Source organism: Trichomycterus rosablanca, chromosome 6 (genome assembly GCF_030014385.1).
Source record: "Trichomycterus rosablanca isolate fTriRos1 chromosome 6, fTriRos1.hap1, whole genome shotgun sequence".
Classification (NCBI taxonomy): domain Eukaryota; kingdom Metazoa; phylum Chordata; class Actinopteri; order Siluriformes; family Trichomycteridae; genus Trichomycterus; species Trichomycterus rosablanca.
The window spans coordinates 8,304,123-8,325,472 of NC_085993.1; the positions used below are offsets into that span (position 1 = coordinate 8,304,123).

Consider the following 21,350-nt stretch of genomic DNA (forward strand, 5'->3'; position numbering starts at 1 on the left):
ATAATAAGTATCAGATAAATTCCTTGTACACTTGGTACTTGGTGAATAAATAAAGATTCTGATATCATCATTACTGATTTAATATTAAAATCTTTATTAAACATTTATAAAATACTTAGAAATTGTATAAAAATAAGACAGTTTATGCAAGATATAAACAGAAAAATATGTACAATAAAATGTTTCAACAGATATATTCTTTTTCATATTCTGGATTCAAAAGCTGTGTGGAAGCAAAAGAAAAACTTTGACAACAAAAAATTTACAAGAGTTAGTAATATTAAGTACAGCTGCTAGAAATCATGCAGTGTGTAAAAATATTTCAGTTAAACACAAAGTACAATAACTGTTCTGTCTTTTTTATTCACTGAAACAGCTCTGAACAGTCACTGTCATTTCTGTACTGCCACATGTCCATACGTCTAACCATGTCATCCTCAGCACGTTCAAGACTAGACTGCTGTCACCAAGGGCCTTAAGCGTGGAATTCACAAGAAGAGCTGCACATTGCAGCATTTCCTTCTGGTCCTCTCCATCAGCATCACATCCGTGAGGATAGAAGAGATTGTAATGAATCAAAGAGCAGAAGTGGTCCAGATTCAATCTCCAACTCCGAACATCTCGACCAGTTCCTTGCAGTCCGAATCAATCAAATCAGCAGGTTTTTCTCCACACTCATTCTCAGCCTCTGGATCAGCACCCAGAGACAGCAGGTACCTGTACAACAAAATATGTACATTAGCAAACATCACCAACTTACTAGAATCTTCTAGAATGCATGGATATATCACAGACATAGAAGTTGTTTTACAAAAAACGAACTGGCCTACTCTGTACACACTTAAATTGCTAAACCATTAAAACTGCTGTTTTACTTGACACAAACGTGTGATAGTAAGTTGATTAACAGTTAGGAAGGAAGCTTACTCTGCGATACGTGGAAATCCATCACTGCAAGCCATGTGGAGGGGTGTCCAGCCGTCCTTGTCTCTCTGCATGATATTTGCTCCGCTCTCCACCAGCAACTTCACACAGTCCAGGTTTCCAGACAGAACGGCCTCGTGGATAGCTGCCATACCTGATTACAGTCAGGATCAGAGAGAAATAGAAGATAAGGCAAGGTAATTGCCACTGGGATTATATTATTATAGCCAGACTGTGTTGTGTCTGAAAAACAAAAGACAGCTGGGTTGCTAAGAGCTAATAAAAAGGCTTGGATTGGATTGGGACTTTTTGGAACTAATAATAATATGAATTAATTTGTTGGTTAAATTTAAATACCATATAAATAATATTGTAAACTGATGTAAACTGGTAAATTTATATACCATGGTGCAGCTGTTTGCCGCACAATATGGATCCTAGGGATCTGGTTTTGACCTTGACCTTCTGTCACTGTCTGCGAGGCATTTTGCATGTTCTCTGAGTGTCCATTTAGGTTTTCTCCGGCTAATTAGTTTTTTTCCTACTTTTGAATGAATGAGTGGGTGAGAAATGCCCTGTTACACGCTGTCTGAGGTGTGTTCCTGCTGGGCATCAGACCCACTGTTGGACCCAAGATTTTACAAACCAATAAGTTTGTAAATAAGGTGTTAATTTATTTAAATGTTAGATACATAAATTATATAAATGGGTATTATATAGATAAACAGTATTATAGTAAAAATTTTAATTGAACAGTGGAATATTGAATATACAAACTATAGTTAATGTACATTTGCATAATTAGCCTGTTGCATGAAACAGTCAACAGGCTGACGAAAAAGTGAATAAAATAAAACTTTATATAGCAAATTTCTTTTTTGTTATGAATCAAAGTTTTTTCACCCAGTCTGCAGAAGATCTAACCTGAAGGGTAGATGGTTTCCAAGTTCACTCTTCTAGTCCGAATGAAGCGCCCGATCCTCTCCAGCTCTCCTTGACGGACGTAATCCAGGAAGACCACATCGTTGGGGAAGTGGACACTGCGAATGGGTTTTATGGACCCGGGAGTGTGGAAGCAGGATGCTGGACAAACAGGTTTGGAGCTGCAGCCTTCGTAGGTCACGCTCTGGGTCACAGGGCACTGGTAGTACTTCATCATTTTTCTTCTACACCAAAAAAGTTTGCAGTGTACAAATCAAAGTTGTTCTTCACCTTCTTCTTAAAGGTTTGCTTTTAGTAGGACTGAACCCGTCTTCTTTTGCAGCGCTTAAGTCTTTAAGATGCTTCTCTAATGCTGTGTCTCTCTGAGCTAATCAGTTAGTGGCTGTCTGTGCTCTTTATATGCTCCCCTGCACTATTTTCGGGGGCATCACCTCACGGTTCCGAGTGACTGAACTGGAAGAGGGCGGCTTCTTGACCCTGATGGGAATTGTAACTTCAGCTTCTGTTTTTGCCAAGATGACCCCTACCCCCCTCTTCCCCCAATGAGGGTTTAGAGCTTGTGGTCACGTACTCCCTATGCACCAGTAGCTTCTGGTAAACATCTAAACAGGCATAAAGATGGTTTATAACTAATGCATGCCAACAAGCTGACAGACATGATTAGATGTTTAGAAATAGTCCTGATTGTCAACAAAAATAGCACTTTCCATCTGGAAGGGTTATTTTGGGGGTGCGGTCGATAACATTATCATGTTATGATGCCACAATTAAGTCTCCATTTAATTTATTATAGCATGATCTTAGCAGTAATAAGTAACATCGACACCTCAGCGAGAGCTAGAAAGTTTTCAGTGCTTGTAACTGACTTGATACAAAATATATAAGCACTAATATTTACATTTGCATAATTTAGCTACTTAGTTTTTTTTGCTAAGCAAGATCTTAGAGGCTGTAGTGCAAAAAGTTGCCCATGCCCCATTTAGGTCAGCCATGTTCCAGCAACTTCTAATAAATGACAGACTTACAGTATATCTGGTCATCCAGACTTATCCTACTCATCACAGATTGACAGTTTACATTTTCTGTCTGACCCTGGCAAAGAGTCCACTCTTCCATTGACTTTTTTAAGCTATAAGCAGTCAAACTGCCCTGTTTAAATGGGCAGAGAAGTCTAAGCTTTAATCATATATAATCACTAACAAGGAATTAGGTCATGCGACAAAGTTAAATGACAATTCAGAATAATCTACACCAACAAATCAATCACTGCATGTATAGATTTTCAGAAAACTCTCAAACATATAAAAGAATTCAAATCCATCAAAGTGTTTCAGATGAAGTACATGCTGTTTATTCAGTCACAAAAAAAGAACAATTGCAGAAATTGTGACTGCTGTATATACAGTATGTGCTTACGATTGCCTGTTCAAATTTTGAGCAGCTATAAATGTATCAAGTGTAATCATTTGTTTTATCCACCATCCAATAAGAATTAAGGCTTGTATAATGGTGTACTGCATGTGGAGACCAAGATCTAGATCAGTCTGGATTAAGACTACAAACTTTGAGCCAACAGAAAGGGGGAGGGATTGGAAGGGGGTCTTCCTGACAAAAACAGAAACTAGGGTTACAAATCATCAGGATCAGTCACTCGAGAAAAAGAAATCCTTAGTGGTATTATTCATGGTTTATTTTATTAGGAATACACCTTGTATGTAAATTAATTTCCAATTTTAGGAGCCAGACCTTTATATACAGACATGTTTTTTGTGTATATACAATTTCTGTACTGACTGTAGCCCATATGTAGCTCTGTACAATTAACCATATATTTTTTGAAGGGTCATTCACAGCAATACACCAATACTAACAAGCATTGCTATGGTATTTCTATAATATTTCTACACACTGCTCTTGGGGTTAAATAATTTCAAAGAAAGTAAAAAAAAGAAAACACAGAGACAAGTTTGTCACCAATTTGTTGTTTATTTGGCCACCAGTTTACTTTTCCACATCTTTTGCTGAAAATGTGATGGAATGCTTGGTTCTCTCATCTCGTTCATTCCTCCCTCGCTCTCTTTACATCTTAGAATAATAATAACAACAAAAAAATACACCACAAAGCCACTCCCTGTTCAAACCCCGCACCCTCCCAAATTTAACCTCACCCCATCTAACAATGAACCATTAACAGCTGGGGAGAAACAGAAAATCTCTGTTCCTGGACAAGTGAGGAAGGAAGCATAAGCAAATGCTGGTTGTGTGTAAACTCTCCCTCCTGGTGACACCGACCCTACACCAAAACATGACAAAATGTAGAGGAGAGGAGCAGAGAGGGAGGATGAAGGATTCGGATGAAAACCGCTAAAATAATCTGATCAGTTTTAAAACTGAAATGAAATCTCAGCTGGCGTGAAAAACAAAATGTAGTGCTACAGAATTAATTTCCCTCTAAAGGTTCGACAAATAAAAACTGGAAAAATAGAATTAAATAGAACACATAGAAACCTTTCATATCATTAAAAAACTCAGTAGCTAGATATTAATGGTTATTCAGCAAAAACACATAAGAAAAGATGTATTGAACAGGGGGAAAAAAACAACAGCAAGGAACCTCAGCTTGGTCTCAGCTACATCTGTATTTAAAGCAAGGTCGATGTTACAGATTTCGATCAACCTCCTGGGAAGTAAATGGCCCTGATGCTCTGAGAGATCTGTCCATCTCATCCACCAAACACCTTAAACACAAAGTCATGACACTGATCCTGATGGATCACTGAAGCAGGCAGGTCAGTAGAGATGCTAACAGACCCAAACTCTGATCAGAAACTAGGTTTAATGCCACGCAGGTCAACAGTTGGGCTGGTCTGGGCTGGAAACTGGTCGATGCTGCGTGAAAATTGGTCGATATGATGGAGGTTCGGTTGGTTGGGAGGAGTCGGAGGGTTGCTGGGATGGGAAGGGTTTAGAGTGGAAGTGGTGGTGGTGAAGGGCTTGGTTTCTCCTTGTTCTTCTCTGTCCTTATAACTCGTCGTGTTTCTCTGAATCGTCTTCCTCTTCGTCCTCAAGATCAAGTTCCTGAACAAGGTGGAAAACAGACCAAAGATTGAGTCATTGTGAGGCAAGAAATAAGAAAATGTATGTAAATTAAAATTCTAGGAACAGTGGTTCATGTGACCAATCAGCAGGGAGGAAAAGGTTAGGAACTATGTAAATATCAACACCAGAGAATTCCAGCCAAAATTACGTTTCTATAGAAAGTCCATAGCTAGTTGTGGCTCTTAGGAGGCAAAACAATGCATGAAGTTTTGTTTTTATTTATCCACCATTCATTTTTTTATGTGCAGGAATGTGCTATTAACCATCATTTACAGTCAAATTCAAATAGCTTTGCATTCACCAGAGAAATAAAACACATCTAGATAAAAACTGCAAACAGCAGCAAAAACTTTCTGCTGTCTTGAGCAGATGTTTACTACAGAAGTGTACTGACCTCACAACCGTTCACAATCAGTCAAGAGGTGGAATTAAACAATATAAATGTATATATAATTTCGCAGCTGTTTAGAGGTCTTAACAGGAGTTGGCTCTTTGAGCTGGTGTAAGTATTGTGGCTCACAGGAAGCCAAACACTAACTTTTGTTTTAGGCCTGTCCAAAAGTAAATAAATTCTGGTCCAAGATACAGAATTATTGACTACAGTCTAATGATGGCTTAATAGGGGAAGAGTTTCTGCTTAACTAGCACTTGTTTGGAATGCTAAGTGGCTTAATTTTATCTATGAAACTTCAAGGAAATTAAAATGTATATCGCCCAAATTGTCCTTCTCATATAGATTAGTTTGTACTCACATCCACCTCTTCGTCCTCATCATCTCCTGCTGGTGCTCCACCCTCCTTTCCTCCGCTTTCCAGGAACTTTGTGAAGCCGTCCAATGTCCTCTCACCACTGTAGTCAATTACCTAGTAAGACAAAAATAATTAGACTAAGTTAAATCATTTAAACATAAAACCAATCCTTTAAAACATGATTTGCTAGGTTTGGTGTGGAGGAACTCCAGTGACCAACAAGCTCTGGCCTCAACTCGACTGCATTTATCTGACCAGCTCAACCCAACAGCATTTATCTGAACATGGATGCCTGACGAACACAGGTGGCAACAAATACTTATTTATTTAATTAGATGTTTTACACTGTGCCTATATTTATGGCAGGAAGGGTAGGTAATTCTCATTCATCAGTCTATAGTCCTTGTCAGGAGTTGTTGCCCACAAAAACAAACGTGTGCCATGGTAAGTCAGTACCCTCTTTGGAAGCTTGTTGTTTCAGAAGCTTGTAGTTCTTCTGAAAGGTGTTCATGCACAACCTTTAGTTCAGGAACCTTATTTTACAAGAGTTTTAAACAGCACATTAAGGCATACATTTGGGTTACTCATTCATGTTTCACCTGTGCAAAGCCAGGATCAATAACCCTGATGGGAAACTAGAGGGCATTTGCATAGAGTTGAGTGCCAACTGCCCCTTGAGTAACTGGGGAAAAGTCCTGGACTCACAGAGAAGGCACCACTTAAACAAACCTCTACAAGAGCCATGTAGAACTGGATTAGACCTGGCAAGGAAACCAGCAAGAGCTCACATTAGCAACATGACCCAAGAATGACTGTAAACAAGATGCATTCACTGGGCTTGATATCAAGCGCCACTCGAAAGCCCTACATTTGATGGGCCGGTTTTAACCGGCTCTTCTTTGCAGACTGAAAGTGCCAAGATTTCCTGAGCCAGTCACATCCAGTTAAAACACACACACAGTCAAGGCTGTAAACAAGCGTTTCTAAATTGAGAAACCAGAAAGGGCTAGGGAGGTTGACTGGTTTGACATTCCCACCACCTTCAAAAGACCCCCACCAACTCCTCTGCAAAGGGTGCAAAGTCATCCAGAAAAGTTAGAGTGGGGTTGAACAGTGGTGGTGAGGGGTGTGAATGCAAGTAAAGTGAATAACGCTTGCAAATAAACCCAATGAAATGCAAACGCATTTGTAAGAACGTGAGAGAATGTGCTAAAGCTGGCAGTATACTCCAAATATCCAAAAACAGAAATTACAAGGCTTTTTCAGAAGGTTGTAATACAGCTACAGCCTCTGCGAATGTTTAGACAGGGTCGGAAAATCGACTTCACTACGGCAAATGATTTGAGTTTAGGTGTTTCAGCCACACCCAGTGCTAACAGGGGTAAAACATTTATTATAAGCTTGCAAATATACAAGGCAAATGCTCAGTGAAGGTATTTTCCTGTTCCAGCCTGACTGTGCCCCTGTGCACATGACAAAATCCATAAAGACGTGCTTTGGTAGTTTGGTAGCCTTGACCTCAACCTTATTAAACACCTTTGGGATTAATTGAAAGTTGACTGTGGGTCAGGCCTTCATCAGTTCCTGAACCCAATAATGCTTTTTAATAGAATGGGCAAAAACTCCCACCCAGACTGACTTAAAAATCTTAGGGAAAGCCTACACAGAAGAATGGAGGCTGTTACAGCTGCAAAAAGGATGAATGGGAAATTGAGAAGACTCAGACAGGCATTCAAATAGTTTTGGTAGTAAGTATTTTATAATAATGAGTTTTTAGATTTAGATACATAGACAGTGGTGAACTGCTGTAGGCTAAATTGGCTCGTCTGGCACAGTTCACACAAATAGACTTGAATCTATTTGTGGAAGTCTCACCTTGCGGTCGTCTCCAGCAGGGAAGAACTTGAGCGTGGGGAAGCTGTGCACTTTAACACTTTCAATCTCATTGGCTGTGGAGTCCATCTTGGCCACCACAATGTCTGCACTGTCCCTGTGTTTCTCTCCCAGCTGATCCCAGATAGGAGCCAGCTGTTTGCAGTGACCACACCAAGGAGCATCTGAAAAAAAGAGACAAGATTAGTAACATATGACCATGAGCTTGTTAGACATCCAATTCCAAAACCATTGGCATTTACACAGATTACCCTAAACACTACAACCAACTACCTAAAATTCTGTTAGAACAGCTCCGACCCACTTAGACATGGACTCTACAAGACCTCTGACATTACCTGCAGACCCTTCAATTTCTGTACGATACGAAGGGAGATTGTCCTACGTGCCCACTGTAGATGCATTGAACCATGGCATTGCCATTGACATTTTTGGGGGTGGTCCTAATGTTTGGGCTGATATGTGTATATAGAGTTGTCTGCCTTTCCAGTGATAACAGCCTCCACTCTTCTGGAAAGGCTTCTCACAAGACTGGATTTGGTCTGTCGGAATTTATGCCCATTCAGTCAAATGAGCATTTGTGAGGTAAAAAATGAGGAGACGTGGATCACAAAGTTAACATTCCAATTGATCCTCAAGGTGTTTGGTTGAGGTCAGGACTCACTCGCTGAAGTGTCTCCCAATGCAAACCAAGTCTTTATGAACTGTTGCCACAAACACGGAAGACAAAGTAGAGAGGTTTTCTACATACTTTTGGCCCTATAGTGTATAAGCTGTGTGACTTTTGCCCTTATACTGTATATAAGCTGTCTGTGCTTTACCCAGTTAAACCCTGTACTAAATATCATACTGTCAAGATTTGCCCACCATCTTCCCCTTTCAAACCACTGTCCAATAATCCAGTGAATCAAGATTTAAATCTAGCAAATAGGTCCTAATAAACCCAATAAACCTGAGGCAGTTGAGCACAGATGTTACTGCAGCTTTCAGTAAACAAAAGTAGAAAAGTCACAGTAACTTACAAAACTCAACAAAGACGTTCTTGGTGGGGTCAAAGACAACTTCCTCGAAGTTTTTTCCAACCAGGATCTTGACTGGGTTCTTGTCCCAGTCCTCAGGAATATCCTGGCTCATAAGATGAGGCTGTGGGTAAAAAGAAAGCACTAATGTAAATAGAGTTTTAATGCAGGTCGGCTATTTTCCATCAGTGTTGGCCATAAGACTGCCATGACGATTGTTTAATTTTCATTTCAGATCATACCTTGAGTTTACCCTCTGTGAAGGCTGTGCAGAAGGCAATAATGTTCTCAGCTGTGATTTCTGAAGTTTCTGGTTTGTATTTGGTCATTTCATCCTCCAGGGTGATGAGACGCAGGGCGGGGCACTCATCCTTCTTCAGACCGAAGAACTCCAGGATGCGCTGGTTGTCATCTACCTCACTGTCAATGAAGATGAACAGAATCTGAGGGTGGAAAGAAGCAATTAGTATCATGGAAGAAAACAGAATAAAGCATGTTCATAAATGACAAATGTCAGCAGCATTGTCAAATTAGAGTGTTTATCAAATTTATCATATGATATTTAAGCTGCTCTCAAGCTGGGATGGATCATCCACTTCTTCACATAAAGGTGAACGCCAGGTGCTTTTGTTTCTTTCTAATCCATGTTAGTCTAATTGTTGAATAATCAAACCTGGCTCTACCCATTTTCTATGTTGTTTATAGTACACTAACATAAATGTACTGTATATTGTATGTGTGACCAAAATACAAATACATAATATATCACCAAAATACAAATACGTAATATGTAAGTCATCACGCATGAATCACAAAGCAACAGGAATATAAATATAGCTTATATAATGACAGACATTTTGACGAAATCTCCCAAATGCACTCACCTTGCCCTTGAAGCCCTCAGCTGCTTTCTTAAAGTGGTCCAGCTTCTCCTGGAAACCCTTGATAGCTTTAGGAATGAAGAGCAGAATGTGTGATTTGATTTCTCCTCCGAAGATTTTGGGGGCTGTCTGATGAGGTAACAAAAAAAAAAGAACAATCTGTAACTTACATTCACACATATTCAGTTGTCTTATAGCTCATCATTGAGATATTTACATTTAATCAAAATGATTAAATAATGAGCTCATGTGGTGCCATGGAAAAAGCCATTGAGGTTTTGGGGGTTCTAATCCCTGGCTGGGCTCAAACACAGAAGGCGCATGGTGGTACATGGTAAACATAGTCACTGTGGGGACACATCGGTGCCTGGATAAATAGGAGGGTCGCGTCAGAAAGGGCATAAAAACAGTGCTAAATTAAAAATGTGGACGAACAATCTGCTGTGGCGACGACTAATGGGAACAGCCGAAAGGAATCATTTATTCATTTCATAAAATGGAATGCATATGAATGTATAAATCTCTGTATGGAGCAAAATGGGAACTATAATTATGTAGCTCTAATACAGGTCCAATATTCATAATAATGAATATTAACACATTATTCATATTTTATCTGCAATCTTTTTTGGCATCCATAATGAATAAATGAAACTGGAAAATTTTGGAAACTAGCTGGTGCATGAACACAGGCTCTAAATGTATGCACCTTACTGTCTAACCAATCATGTATATAGATATTTAAGAAATATAGAGTGATGAAGGTGCATGATCCTTCTATTGCATTCTTTGATGTTATTTTAAAAACATTCAAGATTCATTTCCCTATCTTTTCTTTTATAATTTAAAAGTAAGAATATGGGTGCTTGGGTGGCACAGTGGCCTTGCCAGAAGCACACCACTGCAGAGTGTTGAAGCTTGTGAGGTGGAATCTCAGCAGAGCCACCGACCTGGCCGGGTGTCTCCACAACCACAGTCAATCATTTCTGAGAGAGGAAGGGTTCTGCTAGTGCTGTGATATGTGATCTGTGATATCTAGGAGTGGTCCGGAGATCTCTAGTTACTCTAGAGACCTTTGCTGGTTGCACCACAACCACGCTGGCCAAGGAGGAGGGTGTAGGCTAGCATGTGATTTCTAAGACACGTGTGAAGCTGTTGGCCAAATCTTTACACCTCAGCACATATAGAAGACCAGACTATTCCCTTCATACTCTTCAGCCAAGAAGCCCCAATGAGACTCTTACTTGAGACTCTACTGTAGCAGACTAGCGTTTTTGGCTGCTGCACCACATGAGTGCCTTCATCTGCAGAACACGTTTGTTTGAAAAGTGACTCATTTTCTGTATGTAGGAAGACATCCCCGTGATGATGCACATTAAATAAAGTGCAATTAATATCTTAAATAGATGTATAATTGATAAATGTGGAACCTGGTTAGCAGGCAGTAAGTCAGACCAGGTTCATCAGATTTACCTGCTCAGTGAATTCGATGACCAGAGGAAGCTGATTGGCCTTGATGAAGTTCAGGAGGCTCTCTTTGGTGAGCTCACCATCGAATGTATTACGGCCTTCATCAAACTGAAACACAGACACAGGGTATTTTAGTGCAGTTGAACTTAATATAGCTTTACCATCAACAAGTGGTTGTTTCTCCAAAGCTAACTGGCAGCATGAGTGTAAAATCGAAACAGCAGTGCCCATCTATCACATAACAAAAGCAGCACAAGTGTGTTACTGACAGCAGGACCATACAAACCAGAGTTCTTTCTATAAATACAGAGACAGAAAATGCGAGGGAGCGAATGCTGGAACGGTTGTCAGGGAATTAAGGCTGGGAAATCTTAGCAGTCCATTAGAGAAATAGGTATCAACTGGAACCGTGGTACAGCTGACACTTTAAAAAATGTGCACTATACCACCAAAAGTATTTGAATGCACCTGCTCCTCTTAATTACGGAGTTCAGGTGTTAATTATATACAAATATTAGCAATTGGTGCAACAGTCTTAAAAAGGTCATTTTTAAGTTCTAGCATTGCTGTGCCAACAAGCTCTTGGTCAAGACCTGGTTGGTAAACCTGCACAAACACATACTCCTGCACTACAGCTAATTGTAGGACTCAAAATTTTGTGCACTTAACTTTGAAGCAGCAAGATTGACAGCGGCTGGATTTTTTTTAATCACAGGAAGGTCACAGGTCTACCCAGTTGGCAAGAATGCCACCTGAACTCTGTCATTCCTCAAAACTTATCTTAGCTCGATAACTATGTTCTCCATTTTTCAGAAGATTTACCTTTAATAGCAAGTGAGCAAGCATAGGTGATTTAGTTGGTCATTTGCTGTTGCATAAAAATAACAGTTTTAAGTTGAACGATGGCCCGAGGCTGATCACAGCTGGTGACATGTGCAACATGCATGAGCAGAGTTAACACGTGCTATGATTTGGCAACCCAGCAATCCACTCCAAACCCCCACCTCTCTCTAAGATCTGTGATACCTGAATATAAACACATTAATCACTGCAATCGGAGACCACCATGAGGTGCCAAACACAGAATCTATCTATCTACTATAATTTTCCTAGAACAGCAACAGATGCAGACTCATTTATGAAACTCAAGCTTACTGGGTCGAGACTATGCTTTACCTATTTAGATTTAAATTTGATCTCAAATGCAGTTATATGCCAAACAAACTTTAGAGAAATTTTGTATTTCTGTCATAAAACACTGTCACACTGTCACACACTGTCATAAAAATGATCCCTCACACACATTCAAGAAATAAAGCAGCAGTATTAGATTCAGGAGGTATCAAGTTATCAGGGATCCAAAACCTGGTCAAAAGCAGGCAGGAAGCTGGAGGTGGAATTGTCAGCCAGGTTTTATTTTTGCCCTGAGTGGGTGGCCATGTGGCAGAGCCAGGTGAGGGTCAGATTACCTGTCTACAGCAAATACACGCCAACTGACACATGCTATAACACCAAACGCTGCAATCACACCAAGCCAGTTAAATCTGAAATGGTGAGCTTAGGTCTGTGTGACTATAATTTATGTTATGTTCAGAAATGTTTCCTTTCTCTTACAATTAATGGGGAATTTATTTGTAACACAGAACTGTTTCAAATCAACCGGCAGCACCAATTATATGCTTATAGTTTTTGCCATTATGATTGATTTTTACAGAAGTAAACCATGGAAGAACCACAGTGCTTTGTGGCATTTGGATTAAGGTCCCGTCTTGCGGCATAGCACATCGGCAACAAGCATTCTCCTTCGATCTCAGTAAGTATAGGGTCTGTACCAGTCAATCCCAGAGATGGAGACATTGTATTTGTACCCATCAGTCCCAGTGTAGAACACACGATCTCTTTACCAGTCAGTCCCAGTAAAGAAGGTGTAAAGCTTGTACCAATCAGTCCAATCATACTTTTACATTTTAAGAAGAGAGAAAAATCCCCCAGACAAAAAAATATCTAATAAATACCTTTTTGAAGAGCACAACACCATCCTTGGTGACCTCAAATTTGGAGAAGACTGCATCATCTGAGGTGAATCCGAAAGGAATGTCATCGATGGCCTCGGCTGCCTTGATGAAGGCCTTGGCACCAGGAGATTCCACATCCTGCCAACACACAAATGTCATCATTACAGGCATTGAGCATCTGAGCTCCAGCTGCTGGTAAAATCCTCTGCTTTTTTTCTGCCTACATACAGCTGTTCAAACAGGAAGGGCAAATAATCTGAAACAACTGACAGCCAACATAACTCCTGCTAACAACAGCTTTAACAATTTTTCTTACAGATTTTAAATTATTTGTATTGGTATAAAATACTTAGTAATAAACTGGCTGATTATTTTCCAGTCTGAATGAAACCTGGAACTCAGGTGGCACAGCGATTCAACGTGCCAACACACCACTGCCACATGTTAAACTTGCAAATTTGAATCTCAGCAGAGCCACCGGCCTGGCTGGGCTTCCACACAAACACATTTAGGCGTGTTTGAGGTAGGAAAGGTCATACAGGGTCTCTACGCTGCCTTTCTGATATGTGATTTTTTCAGACTGGTCCGGCACCTGTGCAAGTGGTGGTGGTGGGGTTTACAGGGAGCTTAGCTCTTACGGCTCTTTGTGGAAAAAGCACAGGCAAGTAATAGAAAGCGGATGCAGATTAGACGAGTTGGAGGGGTCTATAGGGTGATCGTGGGTGGTTGCTGCTTTCCTTGAGATCAGAGGTCGTGCAAGCGGCAGCGGATTCAGAAACTGGATATGACTAGATTGAGAGATAAAGGGGGTGAAAATCCAGGAATACTGTATGCAAAAAATATTATTAAATAACACCTTCTTCGTTGGGTCAAGGCAAAATTAAAATGCATAAAATTTTGATACCACATGCACATTCAGTAGAAAAGTCTGAGCTCATGGTCTGAGTGTGCACATTTATTTTGCTGTCCAACCTTGAAGAAGCCGATGACGGCAACCTCGTTGTCAGCGATAAGTGCCTCTGCCTGTGTGACCTCGCTCAGCATAGCAGTGGCTGGTCCCGTCCTCTTCTTCAACCAGTTCACGATGTCGTCAGCCTGGCGGCCGGCTATAGGAAAACAGAGACGAGACAGAGGGTTACATGAGCAAAGACAAGCTATTACAGCACATCCAAATTCAGAAGATGTACACAAAGCAGTATTCAAACCATCTGCAGCCAATGTTAATGAAGTAAAAAAGCTCATTTACACAGAGCCTTTTAGAAGATTATTTTAAGAAAAGGGTTGGATACTCTATACAGGACTTATTATTTAAATCAGAGCCACAATGAACTAGGTTGCTGGGGAGCTGAGTTTAATCCTAACCCCAAGGATCTGTCAGCATCTGTAAGGAGATGGGCATGTTCTCCTCTAAATTGTGTAAGTTCCCTCTGAGTATTCTGGTTTCCTTCCACCTTCCAAAACACACAGACAGTGATTTAAGCCAAAGGCCACTTCTTTTTAATGGACGGTGTTAGATCTTCACATCTAACACACTAGCACACCACTGCTGAGATCCAAATTTAAATCTCAGCTGTGCCACAGACCTGGCTGGGTGCCCAATCGACACAATTAGCAATATGTGTCTGTAGTAGGTAGGACCGGGGTTTCTCCTGTCCACTGCTGCATACCGCCATCCCCATTGACTGAGTGGTGACTAAGCAGTGGAGAGACTGTGATTAGTGGACACTGTAAAGAATGAAGCCCTGTCTGAGCATTCACAGCTGGCCAGTGAAGAAGCGGCCGGCTTTAACTGCTCACGTTAGGGTCTGCAACCATCCAGTGGCCAGAGCAGGGTGGTGCAAGGGCAGAGGATTGCTATAGGCACAAGAAAATGACTAGAGTTGAAGATAAAAAGGAAAAATGCTAAACAGAAAGGAAAAAAGACAGACATCCTCAAAACTAAATATAACGCAGTTAAATGTATATTTAGGCATTTCAACCATGTTGCCTAGTCATAGGTCCCATATACTTAATAAATAAAATATTCATATAAAAAAAGTAAAGGTATTAAAATCTAAAGTTTCCTTAATGTGTACATATGCTGCGACTTATGCCAACTATACAGAGTGCTGACTGTACGATGCTGAATCAGTGCATTAGTCTGGAACGGGACGGGCAAGTTTCTCCAGCTCGGGTTACACAGTCAAACCACAAAGCAACGTGAGGATCAGCTCATACATCTGAACTCAGGAATCTCCGAAAGCTCAGAGGAGGGGCCACACAGCCCTCAACATACACGTAATCAGACCAGCTGTGGTCATGCCAAAGACGTGTAGCTTATCAGGCCATCCAGAGCTGATGGTAATACGATACCATCATACACATATTATAGAGGATGAAAAAAATTATTGCTGAATCATGGCACTTACCTGTGTACTCTTTGGGTGAGGACTTGTCTCCCCCCTTGAAGAATTTGATTGTGGGGTACCCACGCACGCCGAACTCTTGTGCCAGCTCAGACTCCTCGGTGGCGTCCACTTTGGCTAGTCGAATCTCTGTACTTACTGACTTGAGCATTCCTGCTGCTTTGGCATATTCGGGTGCCAGGGCCTTACAGTGACCGCACCATGGGGCATCTGTAACCGCAACAGAAACAATTTCACAATTAATAAACAAATCCAAGCTGCAATTTGCAGTGTTTTCAATTCAAATTCACAGATTTATAAGAACCATTGGGGCGCTCATTTCTATATATTTTATAATCTCAAAAGAGCTAAAAATAATGTAACAATTTTCTAGTTTTTTTTTTTTATTACTAGTCTTGTGAAGTGCTATGCACGACGAGCTTCGGCCTTTGTCCTATAAAAAAGTGTGTACATTTATTGATGCAATTAATGCCAACATTCAACAAGATGAGAACATAGATTTTACTCTTTACTCTTGCAGCACAAACTCATTCTAGTCATTCTAATAGAAATGTTAACAAAGATATAACATTCACATTATCACAGTCACAGTTGTTTGTTTGTTTTATTGGGATTTTAACGTCATGTTCTACACTTTTGGTTACATTCATGACAGGAACGGTAGTTACTCATTACACAAGGGTTATATCGAACACAGTCCTGGACAATTTTTCTATCTCCAATTTACCTCACTTGCATGTCTTTGGACTGTGGGAGGAAACCGGAGCTCCCGGAGAAAACCCACGCAGACACGGGGAGAACATGCAAACTCCACACAGAAAGGACTCGGACTGCCCCACCTGGGGATTGAACCCAGGACCTTCTTGCTGTGAGGCGACAGTGCTACCCACTTAGCCACCGTGCCGCCCCACAGTCAAATAAAATATACAACCAGTCTACTAGTTAGGTCTAGTAAATTCTGAATTGATGCACTATGCTATTCAATAATAAAGTAACAACTTGTATTTAAAGTAAGCGCCACACAAATGTCATCCCACTGACCAATAAGATGCCAAATGTTACAAAATGCATATAGGGAATTTAAATAAAATACTCTAATAAACTATACTTTTTGGCATCTTGCATACACCTACTACAATTTAATATCAGTGAATTCTATTTGATTGACTCATGAGTAAATAAACTTATTAAAAAGGCAATTATGCACAGTAAATAGGTGGTAATTATCAGCAATGACATGATTTACAGTGAGACAGGTCATTTCCACGTCTGACAAAGCACTAAATACTGTAGCTGTAATCTGATCAATATTTGTTAACACTTGGTTTATGGTATGTTTGTCTAATTACACATTCATTGTCGTGACCCAGAAAATTAACCGAACCAGCTGAACTACATTATAAACAAACACATATTTGAGGAGTGGTCCTTAGCATATGGAAGCCACCTAGGGTGTGTGTTTACATTCACAAGAGCTTTACGAAAAGCAGGTGATAATTATGTTGGAAATCACAAATATAGTCCACAGTACAGTGACTATGGAGCTATTGCATTTTATTCAACATTCAAAATAAGTCTAGTTGATATTCATGTAATGCTGGTGTTTCATTTGGTTGTACAAAGTTGAACTTTATTTCCACATCTTACACCAACAAATACAGCTTGCCATGTTGTACCACTCAAGTCTAAAGTTCATGTCAATTTAATTTCACTTTTCCATGTGGCGCAACACTCCAGCCCTCTGTTTAAACCTTTTTTCCAACTTCATGGAGTTCATGCTGATGTACACGTCGCCTTAAGCACATGGAACATGATTCTCCTCCCAGTCCACCCCCCTCAAATCACCCATTCACACAGCCTGCAGCTCTCGCAGGTCGCTACAACTCGTGGAGCTCCGTAACTGGGTGAAATCCAATCGCCGTCACACACTACAACTCTTTCAACAACCGCATTCCTTTAAATACCACCTCTTGCGCTGTGATTGGCTAGGATTCACCAGCTTCTGCGCTGCGATAGGTCAGAATGTCCACTTAAACTAAAAAACAGATGCTTACCGAGGTCTGCAGTTGCTGAAGCAACGCGTGTGACGTTCTAGCGGTCAAATCAGACACTGAGCAACGAATATACGGCATGAAGGCGAGTGAAATTAAGCCAATCTGAACGTAGGAATCAGCGCTACTGGCCAATCACAGCACAGGGTTTCTGTACACTCAAAACGGGTAGAGGGAAAAAAGTCTGAGAACTACAAGCAGGACAACAGCTATCCAAAATGGAGATTCACAGCGTATGAAAACAAACAAGAACAAAGTGTCTGGCTATAGTCACTTTATATTGTAAAATACAAATATTTTGTGTTTACATATTTAAATACGACTAGAAACTACTTAATACATTCTCATCGAACTTTGAAAAAACGAAGTAGAACTTTATCTGGTCATGGCCACAGTGAGTTTAAGTCCCTCAGAACCAAAGGCTGAAAAATACACCCTAAAATACACCCTGTACAGAACACCAAACACACTCAAATTTCCTTACACCAAGGGCAATTTGGAGTAACCAGGAGGTGCAAGTAAACCAATGTAAGTGGTAAGAGAAAGGAAAGGAAGAACATACAAAACACCCCAAACAGCAACTATAGACAAGATTATACCCCTCTTTGGGAGACACTGTCAAGCAGCATCCACATTACACTAAACATCTACAAAAAAGAATAAAAACATAAGCAATAATGGAGTTGTTAAGGAACTGCACAACAGTTTCATTTTCAATACCTGCTTTATTCTGGTCCAGTGCCACCAGTCATGCACATCCCCACTTGAAAATTAAGTGTTCTGCACGTTTTTAACTGCTTTTGTTTAGCATTTAAAAGATTACTAACCAATTAATTTATCTATGGACCCGTCATTTTAAGATTTTAACATCACACTGAATTTTATAAATTGAATTGGTTTTATAATAAAGCCTAGAATACAAAAAGGAATTTGTTAATGTAAAATAAAATTCTAAAATGATGAAAGAATAGTAAAAGTGATTAAGTATACAAACTGTCTGGTGCGTAAATGACCTGGATAATTGTGCCAAATAATTTTATTAAAAAATAAGACAATTTAGTTTCATTTCTCAGCTGTAGTGGAACTGGTCTCTGGTGGTTAACCTCAACATATTCGGACAGGAAATGGTGTCATATCACCCATATCTGAATTGTGGAAAAAATTAACAGCCTGCTATTGTGGCCTGATTGCTGATAAGATTCAACATGGTTACATATTGAGATTTACAGTACAGCTCCTGTGTTACATACTGAATGCTTGTTATTTTCTTTCTTCTATTTAATATAAAAGATTATCATTCCACATGCCATCCTATACAAATGTAAGGGAGTGAAATACTATTTTCACAGTTTCCTCTCAAACCCTGATGTCAATTTGTGAGTACTTTATGCTACACAAATTAACCAAGCATTTATTTCTGCGAGCAAACAACATAACTGCCAATTTTCCATTGGGATTAAACCTGCAGTACATCACTTTGTTAAAAAAATAAAGCACTTGTATTTTAAAGTAAGTCATTAAAAACACAAACACGGTAGTCCTAAATTATTACTTGAAAGTCAGATATTTTGGGCCCAGTTGTCCCACAAGTTTTTCTAAAGTCACACATTACACATTATTTAATGGCACAGTCCACATTAGTATGTCTAACTGGCCACAAACATAAAAGTAAATGGCTTCGGGCAAAAACTTGCAATCCACTTTTCCACGTGATGGGCAGCAAATGACTCGCAGCTACAGGTCTAGAACCAGGCACTACTAAAAATGTAATAACTTTTACTTAATGATATTTATTACCTGGCACTTACAACCAAAGGATGAACAACTTGAGTGATATTACAAATTTTTCTTTTATCTGTTGATTGCGATAACGTTTTTGTCAGAGAGGTCTCCAAAGGCCCCAAACAAAAAATGCTACAGAATCCAGCTTTAAAAAGTAGTGAAAGTATTAAACTGCATATTTAAAGTCAAATTATTACACACACAGGTGTAAGGGACATGGCTAAACGTTACTTGGACACCTAAGTGTCCAAAAAGCCACATAATTTTAAAAAGGGACATGGGATTAAAAATCTGAGCAATAACAGCTCTTCATTACTGATAACTGAATACCACTGGTTACTTATCTGTGATTATATAAATAGGACTATGGTGAGTGCACCTATTAAAAGTTAATGAACCATTAGTTTCCCACTATTGCTAGAAGAAAATCCAAACAGCAATCTCTAGGACCATGGTGATGTCAAGTCCAATTGAATGTGGACATTCCACTCAAGAATGATTGATTAGTTTTGTTATATGGGCACAGAAAAGTCACCAGTTGTAATCATTGGTTTTCATAACCGTTCCATACGAGTGCATGTAAACTTACTTACAGAAATCCTATTACTACACACTTAAACTACTACTACTACTACTACTACTACTACACACTTATAGAGATCACAGAGTAAATCAGACGTCCTCGTAACAGTAGCCTGCATCATCAGATTGCACAAAACAGATCTGAGTTTTTTCAGCTGATACCAAACATCACACTTAAGTACACAAAGTTGGGCAGACTTTAAAAGTTTCCTTCCCCTGGGAATACGCCAGCATAACTCAAGTGTTCCTACTTCACTCATCTACACTGTAAACCCACATCCCAGCACAGATACTTACAGAACTCCACCAGCAGATTGGGAACTGTACTCAGAGCCTCCTGGAAGTTGTTTTTGTTCAGCACCAACACGTCCTCCTCCTCGGCAATGTCTGGCAGAGCCGACACCACCAACACTAGCGCACACACCGCCACTACCAGCCGCACCATGATTACTTAGGTATTAGAGTCGGGTAAATGCGGGTACAGCTTGCCCCTCTGCTCCTAATCTTCTACAAGTTCTAAAGCCGAGCTGCAATTTAGCCGAACTACTAACGTGGCAGTGTGAACACCAAACCGGTAGAGGGGTCAGAGTCGGGCTGCGCATGCGCATTTATCAGCTCTAACTCAGTTCGTGTTGAATTGTGAGTGGACCAGCATCGAGCCAAACCTGGAAGTGAATGTAGGGCTAGTTCAAAATCCGCAATATAGAGCACTACTGAGTGTGCTAGAATAGTAGGCTACATAACCAGCGATGGTTGATGTGTTCACTACAAAGTGGAGCGAATAAGGTCAAATGAAACAATACTCACCAAGGCAGGTTGCCATAGTCACAGCTGTAGTGAAACGTCTATATACGTTGTTGGACACGTACAGTCAAGTGAGAATGTTGTTTAGCCACTTTATTTTTTGCATTTACATAACATCCACACACATATTGCATAAATGTATAAATGTAAAGCTCTACTCAATGCTGCAAAATTATAATGTTTTCGTACAAACTGCAGCTAATTTTATTAAAGAAGATATACTGTATAGAAGATGGTTATAAAGGAAAAAGTGATCATGGTTTAAGTAAAAAAGCTTTTTGAAGTTTTCAGGAACAAAATGATTTAAGAACACTGGAATAGAAAAAGCTACAGAGCCTCAGCAAACACCTTCAGCATTGTCAGTAGAATCAGTTCCATATTCCTCAAGTAAAAAGTTTATGGAACAACAAATACACAATAAAGAAAACACCACACAATATATTACAACAAGCTCTTAGACAAGGTCTATATCCACTTTAACTAAAAACCAGATGTTCAGGAATTTCAACAGGTAAGATAATCTAGAAGTCACTAGAAAACAATATCTATCTATCTATCTATCTATCTATCTATCTATCTATCTATCTATCTATCTATCTATCTATCTATCTATCTATCAAAACAGTTGCAGGATGATCTAAAAGCAGCAGGAAAAACAGTTACACTGAACATTGTAAGCGATGAACTGCACCCCACTTATCTCTGTTCCTACAGCCCACACAAAACGTTTCTGC

General features: G+C 39.8%; 2 protein-coding genes across 2 annotated transcripts; both read right to left on the bottom strand.

Moving 5' to 3' along the window:
- Positions 1 to 201: 201 nt before the first annotated feature.
- On the bottom strand, positions 202 to 2,209 carry ppp1r27b (protein phosphatase 1, regulatory subunit 27b). The gene is made up of 3 exons (XM_062996580.1): positions 1,849 to 2,209; positions 928 to 1,078; positions 202 to 717 (listed from the first exon to the last, which is right to left on the bottom strand). Exons 1-3 carry the CDS (start codon positions 2,081 to 2,083, stop codon positions 600 to 602), a joined length of 504 nt encoding a protein of 167 aa, XP_062852650.1. The 5' UTR covers positions 2,084 to 2,209; the 3' UTR covers positions 202 to 599.
- Positions 2,210 to 3,832: 1,623 nt separating this feature from the next.
- p4hb (prolyl 4-hydroxylase, beta polypeptide) lies at positions 3,833 to 20,397 on the bottom strand. The gene is made up of 11 exons (XM_062997364.1): positions 20,110 to 20,397; positions 15,401 to 15,607; positions 13,965 to 14,098; positions 12,993 to 13,130; positions 10,981 to 11,085; positions 9,511 to 9,636; positions 8,869 to 9,069; positions 8,630 to 8,750; positions 7,590 to 7,771; positions 5,718 to 5,828; positions 3,833 to 4,944 (listed from the first exon to the last, which is right to left on the bottom strand). Exons 1-11 carry the CDS (start codon positions 20,255 to 20,257, stop codon positions 4,888 to 4,890), a joined length of 1,530 nt encoding a protein of 509 aa, XP_062853434.1. The 5' UTR covers positions 20,258 to 20,397; the 3' UTR covers positions 3,833 to 4,887.
- Between the last annotated feature and the right edge of the window lie 953 nt (positions 20,398 to 21,350).